General features: G+C 44.6%; 7 protein-coding genes across 7 annotated transcripts, besides 39 other annotated features; all 7 read right to left on the bottom strand.

Moving 5' to 3' along the window:
• Positions 1 to 8: part of a sequence feature (AT_rich) that runs on past the window's edge.
• Positions 1 to 23,728: part of a sequence feature (sequence corresponds to BAC RPCI93-10C8) that runs on past both edges of the window.
• Positions 1,698 to 1,754: a microsatellite.
• Positions 2,134 to 2,167: a microsatellite.
• Tb927.2.3190 (hypothetical protein, conserved) lies at positions 2,354 to 2,821 on the bottom strand (the record flags this gene model as incomplete). Its single annotated transcript, XM_946488.1, has 1 exon — positions 2,354 to 2,821. One exon carries the CDS (start codon positions 2,819 to 2,821, stop codon positions 2,354 to 2,356), a length of 468 nt encoding a protein of 155 aa, XP_951581.1.
• Positions 3,275 to 3,295: a microsatellite.
• Positions 3,594 to 3,629: a microsatellite.
• Positions 3,645 to 3,680: a microsatellite.
• Tb927.2.3180 (hypothetical protein, conserved) lies at positions 4,092 to 7,103 on the bottom strand (the record flags this gene model as incomplete). Its single annotated transcript, XM_946487.1, has 1 exon — positions 4,092 to 7,103. One exon carries the CDS (start codon positions 7,101 to 7,103, stop codon positions 4,092 to 4,094), a length of 3,012 nt encoding a protein of 1,003 aa, XP_951580.1.
• Positions 7,825 to 7,854: a microsatellite.
• Tb927.2.3160 (hypothetical protein, conserved) lies at positions 7,936 to 9,225 on the bottom strand (the record flags this gene model as incomplete). The annotated part of the gene is made up of 1 exon (XM_946486.1): positions 7,936 to 9,225. The coding sequence occupies one exon, from the start codon at positions 9,223 to 9,225 to the stop codon at positions 7,936 to 7,938; it is 1,290 nt and encodes a 429-aa protein (XP_951579.1).
• Positions 8,657 to 8,729: a microsatellite.
• Positions 9,733 to 9,865: a microsatellite.
• Positions 10,133 to 10,194: a microsatellite.
• Positions 10,602 to 10,642: a microsatellite.
• Positions 10,819 to 10,880: a microsatellite.
• Positions 10,880 to 10,904: a microsatellite.
• Positions 11,000 to 11,024: a sequence feature (AT_rich).
• Positions 11,209 to 11,272: a sequence feature (CT-rich).
• Positions 11,303 to 11,335: a microsatellite.
• Positions 11,385 to 11,431: a microsatellite.
• Positions 11,587 to 11,606: a microsatellite.
• Positions 11,669 to 11,722: a sequence feature (T-rich).
• Positions 11,862 to 11,891: a sequence feature (AT_rich).
• Positions 11,970 to 12,004: a microsatellite.
• Positions 12,049 to 12,149: a sequence feature (GA-rich).
• Positions 12,225 to 12,309: a microsatellite.
• Positions 12,432 to 12,475: a microsatellite.
• Tb927.2.3090 (hypothetical protein, conserved) lies at positions 12,986 to 13,531 on the bottom strand (the record flags this gene model as incomplete). The annotated part of the gene is made up of 1 exon (XM_946485.1): positions 12,986 to 13,531. One exon carries the CDS (start codon positions 13,529 to 13,531, stop codon positions 12,986 to 12,988), a length of 546 nt encoding a protein of 181 aa, XP_951578.1.
• Positions 13,049 to 13,081: a microsatellite.
• Positions 13,223 to 13,263: a microsatellite.
• Positions 13,394 to 13,436: a sequence feature (T-rich).
• Positions 13,558 to 13,618: a microsatellite.
• Positions 13,663 to 13,691: a sequence feature (AT_rich).
• Positions 13,773 to 13,922: a sequence feature (A-rich).
• Positions 13,973 to 14,011: a sequence feature (A-rich).
• Positions 14,288 to 15,514, bottom strand: Tb927.2.3080 (fatty acid desaturase, putative; the record flags this gene model as incomplete). Its single annotated transcript, XM_946484.1, has 1 exon — positions 14,288 to 15,514. One exon carries the CDS (start codon positions 15,512 to 15,514, stop codon positions 14,288 to 14,290), a length of 1,227 nt encoding a protein of 408 aa, XP_951577.1.
• Positions 15,590 to 15,627: a sequence feature (GA-rich).
• Positions 15,736 to 15,796: a sequence feature (T-rich).
• Positions 15,862 to 15,913: a microsatellite.
• Positions 16,126 to 16,150: a sequence feature (AT_rich).
• Positions 16,289 to 16,348: a sequence feature (A-rich).
• Positions 17,114 to 17,186: a microsatellite.
• Positions 17,277 to 17,303: a microsatellite.
• Positions 17,344 to 19,782, bottom strand: Tb927.2.3030 (ATP-dependent Clp protease subunit, heat shock protein 78 (HSP78), putative; the record flags this gene model as incomplete). The annotated part of the gene is made up of 1 exon (XM_946483.1): positions 17,344 to 19,782. One exon carries the CDS (start codon positions 19,780 to 19,782, stop codon positions 17,344 to 17,346), a length of 2,439 nt encoding a protein of 812 aa, XP_951576.1.
• Tb927.2.3020 (hypothetical protein, conserved) lies at positions 20,462 to 23,560 on the bottom strand (the record flags this gene model as incomplete). The annotated part of the gene is made up of 1 exon (XM_946482.1): positions 20,462 to 23,560. One exon carries the CDS (start codon positions 23,558 to 23,560, stop codon positions 20,462 to 20,464), a length of 3,099 nt encoding a protein of 1,032 aa, XP_951575.1.

Raw genomic sequence — 23,728 nt, 5'->3', positions numbered from 1 at the left:
ATATAATACTTCCCTCAACCTTCTTTCCCCCTGGTAACGAAGTGATACGCTGTCCTCGCAAACCCTTCCAATCGACACCATTTTACCACAACTTCCCATTGAAGAGGCAAATGCCGTTGCAACAGTTCTTTACACCCATCCCGCCCCTACAAGCGCGTTGTTTTCTATAATGTTGAGCACCACAAAACCGCTAACAAACACGTGACGCGGCACACAGTCGGCAAGTGAAAAGGGGCGTTTGGAAATTTTACGCTGCTCAAACACCGACGCTCCACGCGTAACCAGGGAAATCGGCTCGTTGAGCAAACAGTGTTGGTTTCAGTGAACTCATCTTAGCAGCCGCGTACACAATCATGAGTGGTATCGGACAAAAAAAACAAACGGCATGGAAATGTAAATTATCTCCGTCTCCCCACCCTCAACGCCTTCGAAAAACACGACTTTCCACAGTTGCCACATCCCTTCCACCACGAAACCTCCCAGCGTTAAAAATTGCCACCAAAGCTCTACCGGCCAAAATAACTTACCATGCTCTTCAACTACCCGCAGCACAATACTCCAGTGAAACTCCCCCGAACTATTTTATATTAAAGCTGGGACGCAAGACTGCTGATAACAACTTCTTTATCACCACTACAACAATGAGCGAAGCTCTAACTAGCAAGAGAATTAACGTATAGCTCCACAACCAAGCAAAAACTCCTCGAAACCCAAATAAACTGCGGCTTTTGTTGGTGTTGTTGTCATTCGTTTCTTACGATTAAAACTACAAGGGTAAGCTACCACCAATAACATAATATCTCCTGGTGCCTCGTTATGCATTAAATCGTTGCAGTGCAAATACATAAATACACAAAAACACTCCTCCTTCAAATTTTTATTCCATCATTTGTACCACAAAAAGAACCGACGCGTAACCGCACCATTCATGATTGTGTTATCCATCATGTTGTGTCGTGCAGCACAACTTCCCACTACCTCCACCCTTCAACTCTCTTTCCCCCCCCCCCACGCGGTGTATTAACCGATTCCTATCATCAGCACTCTTAAGCCGAGGAGAGGGAAGGGAGGGGGAAACACACACACACACACACAGACATGCAAAAAAAAACGCTTTATCTTAAAGGGAACAAATGAAGGAACCTCCCTCCCTCCCCCTCCCCCTCCACCGAGGCATTGCTTTGAGTCAACGACCGGTCGTGTTTCCCTCCCGCTGTTACTTTTTCGACCTTCAACTCTCATTATTTACCCTTTCACCCAACAGAGCGCTTCAAGGTACACACAGAGAAATAATAATAATAATCATCATCATCATCGTAACTCGTATGTCCCTTCCGTGGGTCAATAAACCACTTTACGCCACGGTTGCGTGGAATGAAAGGCGCCATAACTAACACACCGGACACGTTCTGCTAACAGCACCGTGGTTAAAACGATCACCACGCAATGAAGGGAGGAAAAAGAAAAACTCACAAAGCATGCTAAAATAACTTTAAAGTGGCGGTACGACAGCATATATAACCAGCTAAGTGTATACAAACCTTTTAGCCTCCTACGATGGAAGCGTGAAACTTCCAACAGCGCGTTTCAACGAAGTTTAGCATTACCTTCAGCACGTGCCCGACGCGCAATCGGATTCAGGTGATGGAATACCTCACGTGGCAGTCATTTTTTGTCCATCCTAATGAAGGATAAGAATGAAGATGAAGATGAAGGTGGTGGTGGTGGTACGTGATGGTAGTGGTGATAATAATAAGAAAAAAACGATCATGCTAAGGAAGAAGCCCAATAATGCTCAGGGAAGCACGGAGCTCCCGGGAGTATGGACAACAACAAGTGGAAATCACGAAATGAAAACAACAATTACAACCACCAGATGCCCCCGAGGCGAAGGGCGGGACAGCAGCACAAAACCTGTGTGAAAAGCGGAAAAAGCCGAAAGCTTGAACCGCCCATCACTCCCCTCCCCCTCCGTTTTTCCCACTTTGTCGCAGCGCTAAAATGAGGCAACTCACAAATTCCACAATAACGCCGGTCCCAATCAACCAGATGACGTGTTCCCTCGCGTCATGGTCCCTCCCTCCAGCTTCTTGAAATAGTGGGGAAACACCGAACCCCATTGGAAGATTAAATTACATATATATATATATATATATATTTATATATACGCATACAAGCCGGCGATACCTCTCCCCTACCGTTGCGCTCCATTTTCCCGCCAACACGAGATCCCAAACAGATTTATTCCTTTAACATGAAATACACGTCTTACGTTACGAGACACGCTCACACTTCGCCACCACCAGTACAATTCCATCACCTTCTCTCACCGCGTTTGCATGACTTCGCAAACTCAAAGACCTGTGACGCGTCGAATACACGATGCAACGGCTTCCTGTCCGTATGGAACAAATGACAGCGAGTACCAAATAAGTGCCACGTATTGAACAATCCCACAGAGCAAACACAAGAAGAAGCTCTTGAAATAAATGGCAACCACCAAGCTAAGAATGAGGGAAGTAATGTAAACAGCAGAGGCGGCACGACGGTAATCATCAAACATATATCGCAATTGGGCGCGGGGTCCCTTCAGTATGAAACTACCGCCCAGCGAAATCAAAGAGCCGAGTGTGTTTAACACCGAGTACTTCCAATAAACACCGAAGGAAAGCGCAACATATCCCATAGCGCTGCAAAAGAAGCCGAGCGCGGTGCAAAGAAGATACCACCTGAGGCGTGCACCCCACGAAAGATTTTTTAAACATTGTTCCTCATCATCGTCTACCAAAACACTTTCCGACACATTTATGGGAATTTCCATTTGATTTCTCTGAAGTAGCACGCCCTTCGCTTTGGTCTTGTTTACCTCTTACCTCAACAATTCCGCAAACCCCAGGGCAGACCCACGAACATAACAACAACGGAAAAAAACAGCGACAGATAAAATGCAGCGCAGAGCGACACGGGGAGGGGGAAAAAACAGACGCGCAGACGTTACAGTTGCTTTATAGGAGAGAAAAAAAACACAGAACTTGTGTCCTCTATCATATTCTTGTTAACATCATGATAAAGGAAAGAATTGCAATTACAGCATCCGAGCCGGACTAGTCCCAGCTAATTTAATGGGCGTTTAACTCAGCTGCAAATAACACAGAGCCCGGAAGCAACAACTTTAAGCACCCCTCCATGGACTCCGTATAAAAGGAAGATAATGAAAATGATGGGAATAACAGACGGATGAATAAATGAATGAATGGCTACATGATTACATGCAATGAGATGAGATGAGATGAGAAAAGAAATATGGCAGGAACCCACATAGGAAGGTAACGGTACACACAAATGCACGTGCGAACACTTACGCCCTCCAGCGAGTGCGCGCAACACGGCGGCTCAGGTCCATAACAACCGCAACTAAACGCGCCTTGAAAGAAACAGTGGCATTCATCTGCTGACAGGACTTCCGCAGGGCAGCCGCAATAACGGAGGCGTCGCTTGAACGTTATCTTACCGTAGTCACACATGCAACCACTTGTTTTGCTTTCAATATAATAATAAAAATAATGTTCGGCCCTGCAACCCACAGTCTCGCTACACACACACACACACACACAAACACACGCACGCACGTACCCAAGTGACCCTAACAATAATAATAACAATAATAATATAGTAATAATGGATTAACAACAGTGTCACTAACAGCGGTCACACTTGCAATATCACGGCAAGGTACTGGCTTCAACGCATCACCATGAGGCGGACAGCACCCACATGCACATAACTAACACAATGAACCTAAAACGTCGAAAAAAAAGCAAAAGGGAAGAATATACATATATATATATATGCATGTATGCGACGAAAATACGCAAAAGAAACGGACACGGGTAGGTAAAACTAAAATTAAGGGGAACGAACCCTCCCCCCCCCGCAAAAAAATAAAATAGTAATAATAACGTCAACCGCATCAACGCATCACCATCGTCAGGCGGAAACGGCGCTGAGACTACCAAACCACACAAAAATATGGCAAAGTGGCCTCTCACACGCGCATCCGCCTTACCGTATGGCGCATTACCGACACGTTCCTAAACATCCGCACCGGCAGCCATCTCCTCTCCTGCGTGCTTTGCGTACTGCCGCCGCCACTGAACAATTTGCTGCGCCTGCTCATGCAACCCAGCCTTCAGGAAAGCACCAGAAAGAAAGAGCGCCGTTGATGCATCTGGAACCCAATTCCTATCGCGCAGCAAATGAAGAGTCTCCACAGTCTTCTCAAACTGGCCGTTCTTCGCATAACCCCGCGCCATCGCATTCAAGGCGGAGTACGACATCTCCGCCTTCAGCTCTTCAGCCTGTAACCGAAGCTTCTCGACGCGATTCATGTCCCCCAGCCGGCAATAGTATGGAATGAGAGCCAGGATATCACCTCCACTCAATACATTGCCTTCATTCGACTTCTTCAATACCTCTACACACTTCTCCATTTCCTCCGGTGCGCTACAACGACAGAAGGCGTCAATAAACGCCCACGTTACCTTCCGTGTGAAAAGGTGACTGTTTGCTGTCGATGACACATCAGCATACAAACGCAACACCTCTTTCTTCACGCGTAGCCTCCCATACGCCGCCACCATGATGCAGTAGCCGAGATCATCCATGGGGACTTCCGCCTTTCGCCTCTGCTGGAACACTTCCTCCATTTGTTCCAAGCGTCGCGCCCGCCCATACCCGTCCGCAAGTATGTTGTATGTTACGGCGTTATTGTTGTGACCCTTCTCCACGTACTCTGCGTGAAGCTTCTCCATTTTCACGATATCTCCCGTTTTCGCATATGTGTTCATCATCTGGTGATACGTCACTGCTGTCGGCATCGTGTCCGCAGATGATTTCATGTCCTCAAAAAGGGATTCCATCTCCGCCACGCGGCCAGATTTCCCCAGCATGTCGAGAATGGTCGTCGCCGTCACAGGGTTTGGTGGCACGTGCTTCATCATGTTGTTGAGCACAGCCTGCATCTTTCCAGCGTTATGCTGGCGGCTGTACAACAACAGGAACTGATTGTATACCTCCGTATCGGGAAAAAGTTTTGATGCAATCAAATCATCCCAGGCGTTACTCACACCCTCCATGTCACCCATTCTGCTTAGCGAAGAGGCAAGCACGGAATAAAAGGTGGCCGACACTTCACCCTCGTGCTCCTTCAGCAACTGAATCATTTCACGCACCTTTTCCCCGTTCCCCCACCGCGCGTACGCAGTGATGAGGGTGCCGAACGTAACGTCATTCATTGCAACATCCTTCTCCTTCATCTGCCTAACCAATTCTTCCACCTTCTCACGATCGCACGCCTTCCCATACTTGTTCAGTAATACGTTATACACGTCCGTTGTCCATGTGGGAATCTCCTTGAGAAAACTATCCAGTCCCTCCGACCCTTCCCCATGGTTCGCATACACGTGGAGCATACTCGTCTGCACATGTGGATGGTCGTTCATGGCACGCTTCTTCGATTCCCTGTATATCTCCTCCGCCTTGGCTAAATCAGCAGCATGTACGCGTATTAGCACAGCAAAGGTAACGGGCGTGAGCTGTAACGTGCCAGCCTCCTCACGTCGCATCATCTCTTGTGTGATTGCCTCCACACGCGCCATGTCCCCAACGTCACCAAAGATCCCGATGAGCGTTGTGTAAAGTTGAGTATCGGGTCGCACATGGCGTGTGGTCATTTCATCGTACAACTTTTCCACGTGCCTCGGGTAGTACTTCCCGAGAGCCCGAAGAATCCATGTGTAGGTTTGAGAATCCGCGTGCAGACCTGCCGCATCCATTTCTTCCTTTAAACCCATGACATCCTTCACGCTTCCCATGAGCGCGAACCACTTGAACAACTCATTATACACACGAATATCGTCACTTAAGCCCTTGCACTGCATACGGGCCCAAGCACTTTTGATAGACTCGGGCCGTCCCGCAGCGCCATAACCACGAATTACCGCCCTAATGTGTGCTGCGCTCACGTCCATGTCGGGATCACCCTGCCGCAGCCGCGACTCGATAGATGAAAGAAGAGTGTCCACCTTCGCTAACATCAATTCCTCACTTCCACGGTCTCCAAAGTGCACGAGGCGAGCGTAGGCGGAGATTAGTATGGAATTCCCCGTCACATCTGGCGTGTACCCGAACTCCTGCAGTTCCTGCTCCACAGCAGTTATTTCCTCCATGCACGTCACATGTCGCATTCGTTGCCGGAGTATGATGGCAAAAGTTTGTGAATCCAACTTAACGGACCCCCTAAACGCCGCTTGGAACACTTCGGTGAAGGCGGTGTCATCATCTCGCCTGTGGAAAACGCGGAAGAAAGAGCGAAATATGGCATCTAAATCATCCGGCTCCAAACGGACGGACTTGGCACCGCCGTCATTTTTCGTTATTTCCGTAACATTCTTCAGCACGTCCATAATTTTTTCCGTCTTGTTAAGTTTGTCGTACCCTTCGATAAGAGCAATAATATCGTCCCTTGTCAGATCGCTAAATGCCAGTCCCTCTTGCAGCGTCTCCGCCTCCTCCAAGTGATTAGCAAAAAGATATGCCGCTACGCATAAGGCCCGCAACGCTGGATCCCCTCGCATCTCATTTGCTAGTTGAAGCATCAAATCACTGCTGTCATTCTCCTTATACGACTCAAATAAATGCCGCAGCGCATCCACTGTAATGACGCAGCCGTATTTGCGGAATCGCAGGAAGGCTCGGAAAAGGAGATGTGCCATATCGTGTTGAGAGTACTTTACGCATTCCTCCATGATACCCTCCATTATTTGTGAGGCATTCGCGGGGTCAATCATCTGCTTGCGAAGGAACTCCTGCAGCACAATCATCAAATGTGTGACGGTGTTACGGAAGTGCAATTCGCGCTTCCGTGAGCGCCAAACTTGCTGACGGACATGCTTCAGTACATGGCGAGGTTTCGTCTTCACTACACGAATTAAATCTTCCTCGTCCCGCTGTGAAAAGGGTTGAAATGATGTGGCGCGATTGAGACAGCAGTCACTCGCAGCAAACACCAGCCGACTGCACAGCACTAACCGGCGTTGGAACATCCTTTTTCTTTAAAAAAAAATAATCCTATCTTTCATTTCATTTTATTTATTTTTTTTCAGGTATGTTTGAAAAAATGAGAAAAAAATTGAGAGAAAAGGTGCCATCATAAGCAACTAAGTTGAACCGCTCATAAAACTAACCCAAAAGAGACGGAAGACAACGCTGTCAATCACATCTTCACCCCGAGTCCCGCATGCAAAAAAAAAATGAAAAAATTACAGATAGATCACACTGGTACTGGAATGAGCCCCATCGGCCCTCTGGAGTGAGGAAACACCAACATATTCATTAGACGGCGGCACGTAAACGCAGGCACGATAAACAAACACGACAACACAAAAAGGTGGAAATACCACAGCGCCGCAGGTGTGAAGGAGATCATGGAAACGAGAGGCTGTGCACGCTGGTAAAGTTCTTTTTTTTTTTGCACAGACATAAACGGCGTCAGTATCTGCATAACGCACTACACATAACTTGCCTACAACTGAAGGAGTTGTAACGTCATTTCCCGGCATATTTCCCCCAATGATTCGCCACAACAACAAAAAGTTGAAACAACAATTTAACCCAAAACCAACACACAGCCGACATCATGTGAGCTTCCACAGCTACGTTGCACTCTGTGCTCTTTGCATGGAGCGCATCATATAATTCGAGAGCATGTTACGTCCTTTCCTCAACGCAGCATACCACAGATCACACGACATCATGAATCCATGAACACACACATACACACACATACGCACACACCAGATTCCATTTATACCACGTTGGTAAGGAGGGGAAATAAAAAATAACCTTTTACCCAGCACACACGAATATGGAAACAACTCACCTCGCAATCCAAGAAGGAACCACCACGCGCACGGTGTTGGAAACTTGCTTCACCTCTGGTGGTTTTCCCTCCACCCCGACACGAACAGAAACGGGGCAGAAACCATTTCCGACCGCATTCCCAGCACAAAAACTGTTATTGTGTACGGCAGGTGCGTCACGGATCCCCTGCAAATAGTCTTCAACTTCAGCAAGCTTAACCCAATCCACCTCAACCCGTTCATCCTCGCTAAGATCATCATCGCTCACTGATGGTGGGAAGTGACCTTCTGCCTTTTTGGCACGTCGTTCCATCTTCCACCGCCGCTCCTCCTCGTCATCAGAAAAGTCGGGTCTTGCATTAAACGGCAGCTCTTCATCGTTTACATAACTCGCATCCGTCCCTCGGGTGGTGTCACATTGTTCTGCTGGATTGGAAATAATGTGCTGAGCCCCCAAATCATAATGAAGTCCCGTACCTGCTTCCAGTCGACCGCTCGCATGCAGGCGGGAAAAGACGTCACCGTTGCATAAAATCGCGTAGACGCACGCATTCACGGGACCCATAACCGCAGTAACAACTCCAACAACCGCGCCATCGGGAAGACAAACACGTGTGCCACAGTCCAGCACAAAAATACCGGGCACGCTATCGGCAACCACCATGCACCAGCTGTTGTTACTATTTCCACTAGAAACAGTAGTGACGCTGCTTTCGATATCCTTGTTAGTAATGCGGTTATTATTATTATTATTACTATTAATATTATTATTATTATTATTATTGCTGTAGTTCTTATCACTACTATTATGGTAAATGTTGCCTTCGGTGGTGTTGCTAATACCGTGACAACTATGAAATTTAACGCCAGTGCTGGCAGTGGCAGCGACAGCAGCACCACAAGTAGAAGTGGAAGTGGAAACTCTACTGCCTGGGCGGTGCGGGAAAAGAGCCGTTACAACAGCCACATGAACACCCGAAATGCATTCCAACGGAATTTCATATAGCGGCTCCCCATTTTTACCGTACAAATTAACTGCCTCTTCCGGAGGCTCCGCCGTGTCGTTTAATCCCACAAAAGGTGGTGGACACGCGCGATTCCCACCGCAGCGCCCATCACCAGATGAAATGCTGTCGGCATCATCGGCTTCATAAACTGAAGCTCCAGTAGGAGACGCTTCAGTTCTCACACGCTTAACGAATGGTTCAGAATCGGTGGAACTCAGTGAAACCCGCCGGCGGCGCACAACCGTTACGTCCTCAACAATTTGACAACTGCTTCCCCGTGAGGAGCACCGACTGGACATTTTTGAAATGCGCAAAGCCTTTCCGCTTTGCTCGTTTTGCTTCCAACGTTGAGACACAACACCACCAAAAGAAAGTAATAATAATAATAATGGCAAACAATAAAAATAACAAGAGGGCACAAAACGAATAAGCGGTATTGGTTTCTTCTTTTTTTTCAGACAAAAAAAAAGAAAAAGGAAACACAATGAGAAAGAAGAAAGCAACAAACAAACAAACGGCAACTTCCCCCCTCCCTCTATATTGGAGTAACACCACCTTTAATGGAGTATAGGGTGAGAAAAAAAAACGAGAGAAGGTAAAAGAACGCCAACGAGTCTAATCATAACAAAGTGAAGGAACACCATATAATGTTGCACGAAGTGGGGCACCGTCCAGTGGCGTATAATATGACAAACGCGCTTCAGAAGCTTAATGGCATGTAAATAAATATATGCCTTCAGTAACACAACAAAACTGCCATGAGGTACATTTAAAATAAACTTGACCCCGTTGGCATTAGGCACAAGTATATATATATATATATATTTATTTATTTATTTATATTTATATTTATATTTATATTTATATTTATATTTATATTTATATTTATATTTATATTTATATTTATATTTATATTTATATTTATTTATATTTATTTATCCACACGCATCATCATTATCATCATCACGAATGTGATACACGCCATACCACAAATCCACATAACCGCGATACACCCAATCCGCCATGATGCCATACGTTCCAATGCAGAGGGCAACCGAAAGACCCACAACGGCGTTAGCAGCTCTGAAACGTGGTGTATAATTAATATGTTGTGTAATTTTGTGAGTCTTGCACCGGTGTCCACATGCGCCGAGCAATTTTACAGTGCTAAAACACAACATATACGCACTTAACAATAATAAAAAAATATATACAGATATGTATAAATATATATATATATATATATTTATTTATTTGTATATATGTATGTGTGCGTGTGTCTGTAAATGTGCCACCTCAGTTCCGCATCAATTCACACACATACAATGCGAAATACAGATGTAGAAAAACACCCTCGGAAATGAATAGAGTGAACACATAAAACAAAAATAGAAAGAAAGAGATGAGATGAGAATAGAGTAAAGCAACATTACTAACAATAATATTAGAAGTGGCGACACACACACAAACATACATACATACTAATATATTTATTTACTTTTATTCATATTCATATAGAGTCATATGTTTATATGTTTACATGCAGGAATTTTATAAATAGAGATGACGTATAATGCTGACAAGATTTTACATAAAGTGGAACTCCACACCCATCTAAATAAGTTGTTTCGTGCTTTCCTTTTTTCCCCTAAACATCATCCGTATGAAATTCCCGTTCTTTTTCTTTTTCTTTTTCTTTTCCTTTTTTTTTTTTTTGCGGCCGTTTTATTTTGTATTAATTTCAGCACAGAAATGTTTCTCTCAAGCTCTCCCATTTCACATGCAAACATATTTTTGGTATCATTTGAAGGTTTCGTTTACTCCGGCAGATTTAACACGGCAGTGCTTTCCATTCCTTTCAAAACACATATTATAACCATTTGTGGACCTAGTTATTATTATTATTATTATTATTATTATTGTTATTATTATTATTATTATTATTATTGTCATTGCTGCTACTGCTGCTGCTGCTACTAGTACTATATTGCTGTAATTTATGTTGTACGACTACCCAAGTGCTAAAATAAAAACTAAGATGGAAACCTTTTTAAAAAGATTTGGGAAGTGGGGAATAAAAAATATAAAAATATAAAAAGAACATTAATAACTAAACTACCATGTTAAGGTATTTAAATAAATCACGCCCTCAAGGTCTGGTACGCTCATCTATTGTACTTAATATGGTTGTCACCTGTTGACTCAATGCATTAAATCTATTTATAAAATCCCACAATACTCCTTAACATAAGAAGGCGCAGGTGTGGATGGGGAGGGGAAGGGGAAGAAAGAAAAAAAAAAAGAGGATGAAAGAGAGATAAAGAAATAGAAAACAAAAAACAAGGATGAAGTAGACTACCAGCTCAAAGCAGAAGGTTTTTCTTGTTTTTTTTTCTTTTTCTTTTTTTTACAAAAGATAAAATATTAAAATAAAACAAGTTTATCCACAACTACAACTTAAATAAATATGTAGATATAAATATGTAAATACATATACATATGCATGAAGGCCGACGAAACGAAGTGATGGTAAATTAATACGTACTGAACCATACATACACACACCTGTGATGGGTTCATTTAACATTGTAACAACAAATCCCAACAAGATCATGACAACAATAACACTAAAAAGGATTGGTTCCCCTTTTGTGACCATCAACAAAAACAAAAACAAAAAAAGATACGCGCCAAACCTCATTCACAACTCAAAATAATATGCTTTTAAAAATTATAAAAGTTAAAACATAACAAAGGGAAGGGAGAAAAAGAAAAAGAAAAAGAAAAGAAAAGCAACACATAGAGATTATACCATTTTCTTTCCGTTGTTTTTTCTTTTATTTTCTTTGGGAGGGGGCCTTTTTTCTCTTTTATTTGTTTCATAGATTTTATTTTATTTCCATCATCGCTCCCCACTCCCACTCAATCGCTGACGTTTTTTTTTCTTTTTTTTTTAAAAAAAAAAGATTTTGTTCATCACCTTCTTCCTCCCTTTTATCTACCTGGTTTCTCTATTTTTTACTCACGAGCTTATCTCTTCTTCTTTTTTTTTTTAGTTTTAATTTTGTTTTTATTTTTTGTTGTCTTTTTTTATGTCAAAACACACCTGAAGCGTCAAACATTTTCTTCCGTGCCTCCTTTTCCTCAGTTCCTTCTTTTTTTCTTTTTTTCTTTTTTTAATCGCCGCTTTTCCAGTTGTCTCCCCTTTCTTTTCTGTTTTTTTTAAAAAAAATTGATTTCATTCTGCTGGTTTGAGTTCACTGCAATGGGAAATGTATGATTGCAACAACAGCGACATTAATAATATTAATATTAATAACACTAACACTAACACTAACAAAAAAAAATAATAATAATAATGTTAGTAATGTTAGTAATATTAAACGATAATATTGGCAACTGCAGAAATGAAATTTCGGGGATTGAAAACGGACAATAAAGAGGCAACAGCTGAAGGAAGAAGCGAATAAATAAATAAATAAGAAGTTACGACATTTCCGAACGAATATATAAATATATACACACACACATATATATATATATATATATTATTTTATTTATATAGGCGCAAAATTACTCTAAAACAAAAAAAACAAAAACACCAACACCATCAGAAGAGGAGACGATTCATGCCAAACAGCAGGCAAACCCAAAAGCAAAAAAGAAAAAAAAAAGAGAGAGAGAGAGAGACACAATGTTATTTACACTTATCCTTATCCTTTCTCCTTTTTTTTTTTTCTTCTTCTCTTCGCCCTTTCCTGTCCGTATTTCTTTTCCGGCCATGTTATAAATTAAGTGGACAAAAGTAAAAAAAAAAAAAGGAATTAGCCAACACAGTCGCTACAAATACTTGGAACGTGTTGATGCACCCAACAAACAAAGAAAAAAACAATATGAGAAGAGAAGAATTTTTTTTAAAAAAAGCAAAAAAAATGAACAAAAAACAAAAAACAACTGAGCAAAGCGGAAATTATGGAGCTAAACTGAAATATGAAATGAAGCAGCAACGTGGCCAATTCAAATAACGAAAATATTCAAAACAACTACGAAAACATCACTTCAGACTTTGCTCCACCCGCAGTACGGCAAAAACAGCAACACCACCACCCCACCAAAAGAAAGTAATAATAATAATAACAATAATAATAATAATAACGGGAAGGGGAAGGGGAAGGGGAAAAAAATAATAATAAAAAGTAATGCCTTTACTCGCCCCTCCCCCATACCGCTATCATTGCTGTAATGCACCGAATGAAAAATAAAGCAAAATAAAAAAAAAGGGGAGAGGGAAAATTGAAAAAAAAAACAAAAAAAGAAAGAAAGAAAGAAAGAAAGAACACAAAAGAAGGAATTAAATGATACCGCAATAATCACACACACACACACACACCACTTAGTTTCCTCACCCCCTTTTCTCTTCCTCTTCCGGTTCCTCTTCTTCCTTCTCTCCCCCAAAATTTCACATCCACAAAAACAAGAAACAAAATTGAAGACGAAAAAAAAAAAAAAAGACGGGCACACACGGGCAAATGTGCAAAAAAAAACGGAAAAAACCTTCGGAGTCAACGTCACACAAATGCGCGTGGTTCGATCCCCCTCCCTCATTGGGGTTCCACTGCCCGTCACGAATAATATATATTTATTTGTATTTGTATTTGTATTTGTATTTGTATATATATCTTCACAAATATACCGGAGTGGGGATACAACTTAAAACACATGCTCTTTGTACGAACATATAAAAAATAAATAAATAAAATATATAGTTTTGACGGTCACAGTTATAAGGAATAGTTTCTCCTCTCCTTGTATCAACTTTCTCTCCCTCGTTCCTTACCTCAGTTGATCTTCTTTTTTTTTTAGCCTTTTTTTCCAATCTTCTTTTTAATACCACTATCCCGCTTTCTCTATTCTCTCTTCGCTATTCCTTTTTGTTGTTTCCGTTTTTTTTTGTTTGTTTGTTTTTTGTTTGGGCTTTGGTTTTCTTTTGTTTCTTCAGTTTCAATGAGAATAACCTTCGTGAGCTACCCACATTAATCTCCTGAATTTTTCTTCTTTTTTTTTGCTTTTTCTTTTTATTCTTCTCAAATTTCCGTCTATGTGGTCATACGACCAATTCTTACCGATAACAGAACACAATTTCTTCCACCCACCCCCCGATCACCCTTTCCTTCTAATTTACCCCTTATGTATTAGCCATGCATTATTATTATTATTATTAACCCTTGGCAGAAACACAAATACAAACACGCGCAATTCTTATTTATTTACTTATTTTTTTCTTCACCCTCCCCACTCCTTCCATTACTTTTCCCACCATCCCGTCCGCACACGTGAACGGAATGATGAGAGAAGAAATAATTAACTGCGATAAATGCAGATCCCCTCCGAAGGGACGACATAACGGCACTCACGCCATGTATGCACCAGGGACTTCAGCAACGGCTTCGCATCCGTCACGTACAAATCCCCAAGAATATCTCGAATATGTTTCCTCGTTACCTCAATGGCATTATAATGTGGCATCTGACTGAAGAGATGATGCACCACATGTGAATCATTAATGTGATGTAACCAGCTGTTCAGTAACGGACCAAAATCTCTGTCTACCGCAGCGACAGCGCCTCGCACATATGTCCAATGATCATGCGTATAGTGCGGCAACCTTACATCCGAATGCTGCATGTACGTAATGTACACAAGCCAGAAATTTACCCAAAGGTACGGAATGAGGTACCAGCGCACCACCACGGCAAAACCGAAACTCCAACTGCATGCACCAAGTATAGACAATGTAAGCAGCACTCCCATATTCGACACCATAACATTATTATAGTCTGCGCGACGAAAGAACGGTGCGTTGGGGTCAAAATGGGAAGTGAAGCGATCAAACTTCTGACCACCCACGTTGACAAGCAAATGCATGGGCCAACCAAAGAGGAACATTAGTGCCATATTCCACAACATAACAATGGGCGCCTCCTCCACCGCCTCTCCCACGGCTGAGCGCTGCACAGGTACGAAAACGAGGTCCTTCGTGAGATGATTGGTGTGTTTATGGTGAGTGCCATGAGTAAGACGCCAGCTGTGATACGGAACAAGCAAAGCGCTGTGAAGAATCATCCCCACGGCGTTGTTTACCCTACGGGAATTGCAAAATGCCTGATGACCACATTCATGTGCAAGAACCCATAGAGCCGTACCATTAAGCCCTTGTATAAACCAATATATCATCCATGCCGCAGCTCGCGAGAGCCAAGCCACGGGTGGAACGGCATTCAGAAGGGAACTGTCCAGCATGGGAAGCACAAAATTGTACATGATGACGAATGTGAGGAAAAGCTGAAACATGTCACGGCTAAGGTAGCTAAAGCTCCTCCACATGCTACGCTGGAAATATTCAGCAGGAATTTGCTCCTGAATATCCCGCACCATGAGCGTGGAAGGTGGAACATAAACGTTCACCTTTTCACTTCGTCCTGCATTGAGTACAATCTTTTTAGCCTCACTTGGATCTGTGGCCTCCGTGTTGACAGTTTCTATGGAAGCGTTGCAAACAGAACCTCCCATCTGTTGCTTAGGCAACATCTCCAAATATTCCTCCTCTTTTTCGTTTCGAGCCTTTCCGTTCCTTCAGTGATTTATTAATTATTATTACTCTGGCTCTTTTTCTTTCTTTCTGTTTTTTTTTGTTTCTTTCTGCCTCCTTGTTGTTGCTGTTTCGTCTTCTATTCCCCCTCTGAGTCTTTTTGAATTTTTCCAGAAGGAAAAAGTGCACAGAAAGACACGGAAAGGGGGAAGAGGGGATCAAAAAAAAAAAAAGAAAGAATAAAAAAAAGAGCAGCAATAAAATAAAAAAGAATATAAAAATAATGACCCCGCCAAAAGAGCAAGTGGAAACTTTTTATCGCTAATTTTTTCCTTTCACGAAGAGAATACATAAATATATATATATATATATTTATATATATGTATATATGTATGTATGTGTGTGTGTGTATTAATGCATGTATTTGCGTAAGTACTGTGAGAAATTGTGTAGTGAAGTCATGGAGGCAGAACGTTTGCATATGCACATCCTTCACAAGCACACAAACATTAAAAGAAAAAAGAGAAATGCACAAACGGAAGTGGAAGCAGAGGCACGAAAGAATTGTCCGAGTGGCTTTCGTCCTCTTCGGCCGTTTACGTGCGCCTTCATTATTTATTTATTTTTTTTTTTTTGTGTGTGTGTGTTTGTGTGTAATTTTGTGTAACTACACCCATGTATGCATGTGAAGGTCGATACCCGCTGAAGAGTATCTAAAGTGAAAATATGACATAATGTCACAGCAGCACCATAACCCGAATGAAACGGTTGGCACTTTTATTTTTTTTTTCATTTTATTTTTTATGTTGTTGCTGTTGTTGTTATTTTCTTTTAAGAAGTGGAAACCCACATAAATGCCCATTTGATCTCCTCCGCAATCCGCAGCAGTTCCTCCACATTGTCAAGCAATTTGTGCGCCTTCAAGCGGTTTGCACGCAGCTGTGCGAAGGTTATCACTTGTCCATCCACTTCCGTAAGGGACGCAACAGTTTTTATATCGGTAGCGGAGGGAAACTGCGTGTCAGACTCCAACATTTACCGTCACTTCAGCAACAGGCGAGAAATAAAAGTAATAAAGAGGAAAGAAAAAGAGAAAAAGAGAAATGGTGCCCAAAAAATGGAGATAATGGTAGTGGCAATGGTAATGAGAAACACGCACAAAAAAAAAACGAGATTTGGAATGTATGGGTGGCAAAATACTATTCCCTCACGCCCCTCAAGGGAAAGAAATATTCCTGCTCGTGCGCGAATAATTAGAAACGTCTTATGTGTAAACTAATTTTACCCACGAACACACCGGGTAATGAAAGAAAACACACAGAGAGATGTGCAAGAGACAGGGAAAGAGAGCAAGAGAAAGAGCGGTGCCGGGGTACGAACAAAGTGAAAGAAAATGAAGAAACCTATTTTGTGTCTTTTCTCTCACCTGCAAGGTAAGGTAAGATAAGGTGAGTCAGTATTTTGACCTACCAGGAATGCGAAAATGATATCTTTCCCAAGCACTCACCCACCCACCACCACCCACCCACATACACACACAAAAGCACAAAGCTCATTCACTCAGTCACTCACGCAGAGTCGTATGCACGAACGGACCAAATAATAATATAGTAATGACCCATAATGGTAATAATAATAATAATGATAATAACAGTAACAATAATAATAATAGTGAACTACCGAACACGGAGTACCTCCACCAACTTTTGACTGTCCTGCACTCTTTTGAGGGAACTGACCTCGCCATCCTAGTGATGATCCTGTTTTGTTTTGTTTTGTTTTTTTTTGCAATCAAGTCTTCCTTTTATGTAGGAGGAAGGTGACAGGTTCATTCTGTGAGTTGCGGACCCAGGTCTGCGGCATCCACTGGGCGCACGGCGTCATGGTTCTGATGCACAAATACCTCTCCATCACGCATTTCCACCTTCACGGTTTCCTTCTCCCGAATCCGACCGTCCAACAGCATAATCGCCAACCGGTTTAATAATTCGGACTGTACGAGCCGCTTAAGTGGGCGAGCGCCGTAGACTGGGCTGTAACCATTCGTCCCGAACCATTCAAACACATCAGAGCTCACCTCCAGCTTAATCTCCTGGTCGTCCAACATTGACTGTACATGTGCAAAGAGGAGATCAACAATCTTTCGAGTCTCAGCCTTGCCAAGTCGATTGAACATAACAATATCATCCAAGCGGTTGATAAACTCTGGTGTCATGCGCTGTCTCACCTGCTGCATGACAGATGGCATCGCCTTCGAGGATGGACAACCCTCTGGCAGCGCAGCAATGGCGTCAGCTCCAATGTTTGACGTGAGAATAATGATAGTGTTCTTGAAATCCACACGCCGGCCATGACTGTCCGTAAGGTGACCTTCGTCAAGGACTTGAAGGAGGATATTCGATACACTCGGGTGCGCCTTCTCGAACTCATCAAAAAGGACAATTTGGTACGGGCGGCGTCGCACCGACTCGGTGAGTTCACCACCTTCTTCATAGCCAACATATCCCGGGGGTGCTCCAATAAGACGATGAACCGCATGTCGTTCCATGTACTCGCTCATATCAATGCGGCATATGAAAGATTCATCATCGAATAGAAACCTCGCCAGTTGTTTGCATATCTCGGTTTTTCCCACACCAGTTGGGCCAAGAAATAGGAAGGAGCCAAGTGGACGCTTGTGTGCGTGGAGGCCAGCACGAGAAATGCGCACAACGTTGGTAATAGTGGCAATCGCCTCGTCTTGGCCAAGAACCCTCTGACGAAGCTCCTTGTCCATGGTGATGAGCTTCTCCCTCTCACCTGTCATAAGTTGTGCAACGGGAATGCCAGTGGCACGGGCAATGACCTGAGCAATGTCATCAGCGGTAACGGAGTCATGCGTAAGGAAGTTTTCAGTACGAGTTGCCTGCTTATCCGCATCAATTTCTTTCTTCAGAGCAGGTATCCTTCCATGCAATATTTCGGATGCCTTGGCAAAATCACCCTCCGTTCGCGCCTGCTCGTAGTGGTGGCGAAGAACATCCAAGTCCTCCGTTCGTTTCTTGATGCGGTCGAACATGGCCTTCTCCTTCTTCCAGCGCTCTTCCAATGCATCATACTCCTTCTGCCTCTCCTCAATCCGGTTGTAGAGCTGCGTCAGTTTCGCCTTTCCCAGCTCATCCTTATCTTTCTTCACTGCCTCAGCTTCAATCTTTAGGCGGACAAGCTCACGCCCCACGCTATCAAGCTGCTCTGGTTTGGACTCCTGCTGAAGTCGCAGCCGACTTGCTGCCTCGTCGATAAGGTCGATAGCCTTGTCGGGTAGCCGCCTCTCTGAGAGGTATCGATGGGAATTAACCGCTGCGTAAACGAGGGCCTCGTCCTTAATGAGACACCCATGGTGGGCCTCATATTTTTCCTTAATGCCACGTAGCACGGAGATGGTTTCCTCAACCGTGGGCTCAGTTACGAGGACAGACTGAAAGCGGCGAGCTAGAGCGGCATCCTTCTCGATGTGACGCTTGTATTCATCCAAAGTGGTGGCACCGACGCAATGAAGCTCACCACGGGCGAGTGAAGGTTTCAGGAGGTTCGCCGCGTCCATGGATCCATCACCGGATGCCCCCGCCCCAACGAGGGTGTGCAACTCGTCAATGAAAAGAATAACTTTCCCCTGCGACTCAATTGTGTCCTTTAGCACACCCTTCAGCCGCTCCTCAAACTCACCACGGAACTTCGCACCAGCAACTAAAGAGCCCATGTCTAGTGAGAACACTTTCTTATCCTTGATACTCTCCGGTACTTCGCCACTGACAATACGTTGGGCCAATCCTTCCACAATGGCTGTCTTCCCAACGCCAGGTTCTCCGATAAGAACGGGGTTATTTTTCGTTCGGCGACTCAATACTTGAATGGTACGGCGGATAATTTCCTCTCTGCCAATAATGGGGTCCAGGCGTCCCATGCGAGCCTCTTCCGTCAAATTGCGGGCATATTTGTTTAGAAACTCACCAGGGGGCACTGCCTGTGGGTTTACCCATGCCCGGCCCTGTTGCTGTTGAGTGTTACTGTTGCTGTTGCTGCCACTCCCCCCACCTTGTTGACCACCCCATGGCGTGACACTGGACTGAAAGCGCCGTTGCACACCAAACAAGGTACTTAACCCATTACACAAAGGGGCTGTAGAAGGTAGTAGCGAAACAGCCGAATAGCCCCCGACCTGCACGGTACGTTTTGTCGTCAAGCTGTTTGCCCACACACCACGGCCACCCGAACCCAGCTTTCGCATCCTTTCGGCTTATTTTGTCTCCCTCTTTTTTTTTCGTCAGTTTCAGCGGTAGGAATACCTTTGTCAGTTGACTCCTTGATTCCCTCCTTGCTGTGCACTTCCTTTCTTGTCTATGGACCGAAAGATGTCAAGTGTTCCCCTTTGCTACTCCGCACGGGCACCGACAAGACTCGGAAACACGATCGATATTTCGACGGCGGATCCCTAAAAATGCGACAAAAGGGGGAAGCAAAAAAACACGCACAAAAAACAAAAAGAGAATGAAAAAACAGAAAGTTGTGAAAATGGGAGTCAGCCACAAATTTCGCTTTAATAAACGAGCACGAAGCAACTAAGCGTGTTCGGCGAACACAACACCAGGCTCTTCATTTTTATAACACGCGGCCAGCTACAGCAAACGATAATTGGGAATAAACGCGAAAATTAGACACGCAAAAGAGAGAATGGCACAGAACTTTTCCTCGCTTCCCCCACCTGTGCATAATATTCGACATAATAAAGAGGAAAAGCCCGCATAAGCCATTGAAAATACACCCCCTACATCGTCTTTAACATCGCCCTCATCCTCCTCACCCGGACTGTCACCGCGTTCCACCACGGAATGTACATTGACATAATTGATGAAGCATCTACTCTACGGAGTATACGGAGAATCACTACCTTCTTCACAGTAGTGTGCTCACTTACCCTCCTCTCCCGGTGTCTGATCTTCCTCATCCCCAAACTCTTCCACCACCTCTTCCACCACTGCCTTCTGTATTTCAGCTTCACCATCCTCAGCTTCTGGTGGCGCCGGTGATGAATGTTGTGGTTGCAATGCGTCAGTCCCTACACCCTCCGTTGTGGATGCGCTACCAGTTAACTGCCTCGGTGCTTCTTCACTAGGAGTTGAGTGGGGAGATGCCACAAAACCCTTGTACACATCTTCAGCACTTGCAACATCTGCACCCCCAAACTCCTCCACCACTTCTTCCACCACCACCTTCTGTATCTCAGCTTCTGGTAGCGCCGGTGATGAATGTTGTGGTTGCAATGCGTCAGTCCCTACACCCTCCGTTGTGGATGCGCTACCAGTTAACCGCCTCGGTGCTTCTTCACTAGGAGTTGAACGGGGTGGTGCCACAAAACCCTTGTACACATCTTCAGCACTTGTAGCATCTGCATCCTCACAGTTACTACGTCGGCCTCCATCCCTTGTGGAAAGTTGTGTTGTGTTATATCCACTCCTCTGCCTTGACTCAATGTACTCTTCAGCGAGTCTGTCTAACGTGGCATGAAGCTCATTGTATCGTTCCTGGTACATCTCCGTTTGCTCGCGGAAGTACTTGAGACTCTGCATCATGGCCCGCATCTGCCCCGTCTTTTTGGCAAGGTTGCCTTGATACACCGCTATTTGCTCCGCCATCTCCGGTCCAACCTGCCGAGCTACCTCTGCTTTGTACTTTAGGTAACTCTGTTCTCTGGATCGAATGAGATCCTCCTTCTCTGCTAACTCTGCGTGTCGCGTCACCAGCTCTCGCTGGAGGTGGTTAACCTTCTCCGTCAGCGCATAGACTTCGGGCTCGGACCATGAGAGTTGGTGGTTGGGATGAATATTCATGGGACGCACGCATTCCTGCATCAGTGCTTCAACACGCAACTGCTCCCGCCGAAGATCACGCGCAGCGGTGTTCACCTTCACACGCAACTCGGGAAGTCGTGAAGCAAACTTTCGAAGCCGGGCAAGTTCACCACTGACCTGACCAATCTGCTGCTGAAGGTGTTGAATTGTCTGAAGGCGCCCCTGATAAATTTCACTACCCCTGTCCAGTACAGTTCTTTGTACCTGCAATTTCTTGTAGAGATCCAGCAGCTCCGAATCACGCTGTACCACCTGATACTCAAGCGTATCACGTTCCTTCTGAACGGCGTGGCAACGGCGGCGTTGGCGCAACACCTCTTCTTCTCCCTGCACAGCAATTTCACCAAGGCGGTTCACTTCATAGTTAAACTGTCGCACGGAGTGAGCGCGCTTCTCGGTGAGACGCTGCAACCGCGCTATTCGACCCGCTATATTTTTCTGTTGGATAGAAAGCTTCTCAATCACGGCGTCCTCCACACGTCTCCGACGCTCTCGGCGCTGTATCTCCTCCTGTATTTGCTTTATTTGCATGAGAACGGATTTAAATCCCTGTGAAATTTCAGCCACACTCGAACATAACTGAATGTAATGCTTGCTATAGACACTGCGTTCCCGTACCATGGCCTCCAGGAGGCCCTGCTGCTGCTGGAGCCTTACATCTACATCCTTCAAGTTTTGATTCAACTCCTCCAGCTGGGACTCTCTCAACTGCACCTCACACATAATGTTTGCGCAGTGCACAGCATCTGTTTGGATAACATTTTCATAAGAATCGCACTCGCGTGAGAGTTTAAATATTTTTTCATTTTGCTGCTGTGCATGCTCAACAAAGGCATGTAATTCATACTCCAGATGGTGGAGGGTTGACCGTCTCTCGTCTAGGAATATGATCTGCTGCTGCTTCCTTGACACAGTATTAAGTATATCCCTGTGCAGCGAGTTGCGCTGGTTCAATAAGAGAGCAATGTGCTTTTCCTCCGCCTCGATCGCAACCAGCGCCGCCGCAAGTTGATCTTCCCTCATACGAAGCTCCATTTGAAGGGCCGAGAGGTTGGCCTCCGCTTCCGCTCTGCGGTTTGTCGCAACGGCGTTGCGGCGTCGAGCAGCCTCCAGAACCTTCAGCTCCCGCTTGTGAACGCGGTTAACAGATTTAAGTTCAACTTCCGCCGCCTTGAGTGCCTCCAACAAGTCATTCACACGCCGCTGGAGGGTGTCATTCTCTTCATTACATACCTGACTCGTTTGGTTAACATGTTGCAACTGTTGCGAGAGCTGCTGGTAAACCTGGGAGAGTCGGTTTATTTCATCTAAAGTTCTCTTTGTGTCTACATTATGCTGACTGCTTTCCTCCGTCAATTTTTCAATCGCAGTCTGGCGCTCCTGAACTGAAGCTGCACGTTGGGTAATGTCCTGTCGCAACTCACGAAGTTCCTCCTCCTTGCGTAGCCTGAGCGCCTTATGGACATCAGCCTCCTCTTGTTTCTCATCAATTGCACTCCGCATCTTCTGAAGCTCCATATCCCCTGAATCCTTAACTTCTCGCAGGCGCTCCATTCTCTTCTCTAACAAAGAGTAATCCTGCCTCAGAGAACTCAACTGAAGCGCTTGCAATTCACGCTCTTTCGTCACAGTTTCAAGCGTGCGCTGCAGGCTCTGCATTGCTGCCTTCTGTGACGTCAACTCGACCTGCAAATGCGACTTTTCCTCCAAGTCCCGCAGTTCCCGCCGAAGGGCAGCTACTTTGTCCTTCAGAGCCGCCTCACGCTCCTTTGTGACATCAATTTTCTTCCGCGTCTTCTCAATCTCAATTCGAAGGGTATCGATGGTGTTCTTGTCGCCACGGGAAAGCTCATCCGCGGTAACCAGCTTAGATGAGCAGGTGTCGATGTCCGCTTGCAGCTCGATGCACTTCTTCAACAGGCGTGACTCACCATCGTGACTCTTCAGGAAAGAGTGGTAGAGGGACGCGTATTCAGTTCGGAAAGCGGCGAGCACCTCGTCGTTCTCAAGGCTCATAAGCACCTCCTGGAACTGGCGCTCATAGTACTCAAAATTAAGATTATCTTGTCGCACTTCATCGAACTGTGCTATTTCCTGCAGGCGATTGGCGCCCGCCGATTCCACACGTGCGACGTCATTAACGGACGCATCAGACATTCTGTGATTTTGTATGGATAGGAAGAATGTGTTTGTCCCAGTTTTCTAGAGGAAAACTATTTCTGAAACGAGGTGCTACCACACCCGCGCACCGTTTGCACCGTACTGATGTAAACTCCTAGCAATCGTGCCAATAAAGTTGGTTTAATTAAAACAGAAGCATCAGGA

Source organism: Trypanosoma brucei, chromosome 2 (genome assembly GCF_000002445.2).
Source record: "Trypanosoma brucei brucei TREU927 chromosome 2, complete sequence".
Classification (NCBI taxonomy): domain Eukaryota; phylum Euglenozoa; class Kinetoplastea; order Trypanosomatida; family Trypanosomatidae; genus Trypanosoma; species Trypanosoma brucei.
This window is presented reverse-complemented; position numbering and strand designations above follow the sequence as displayed.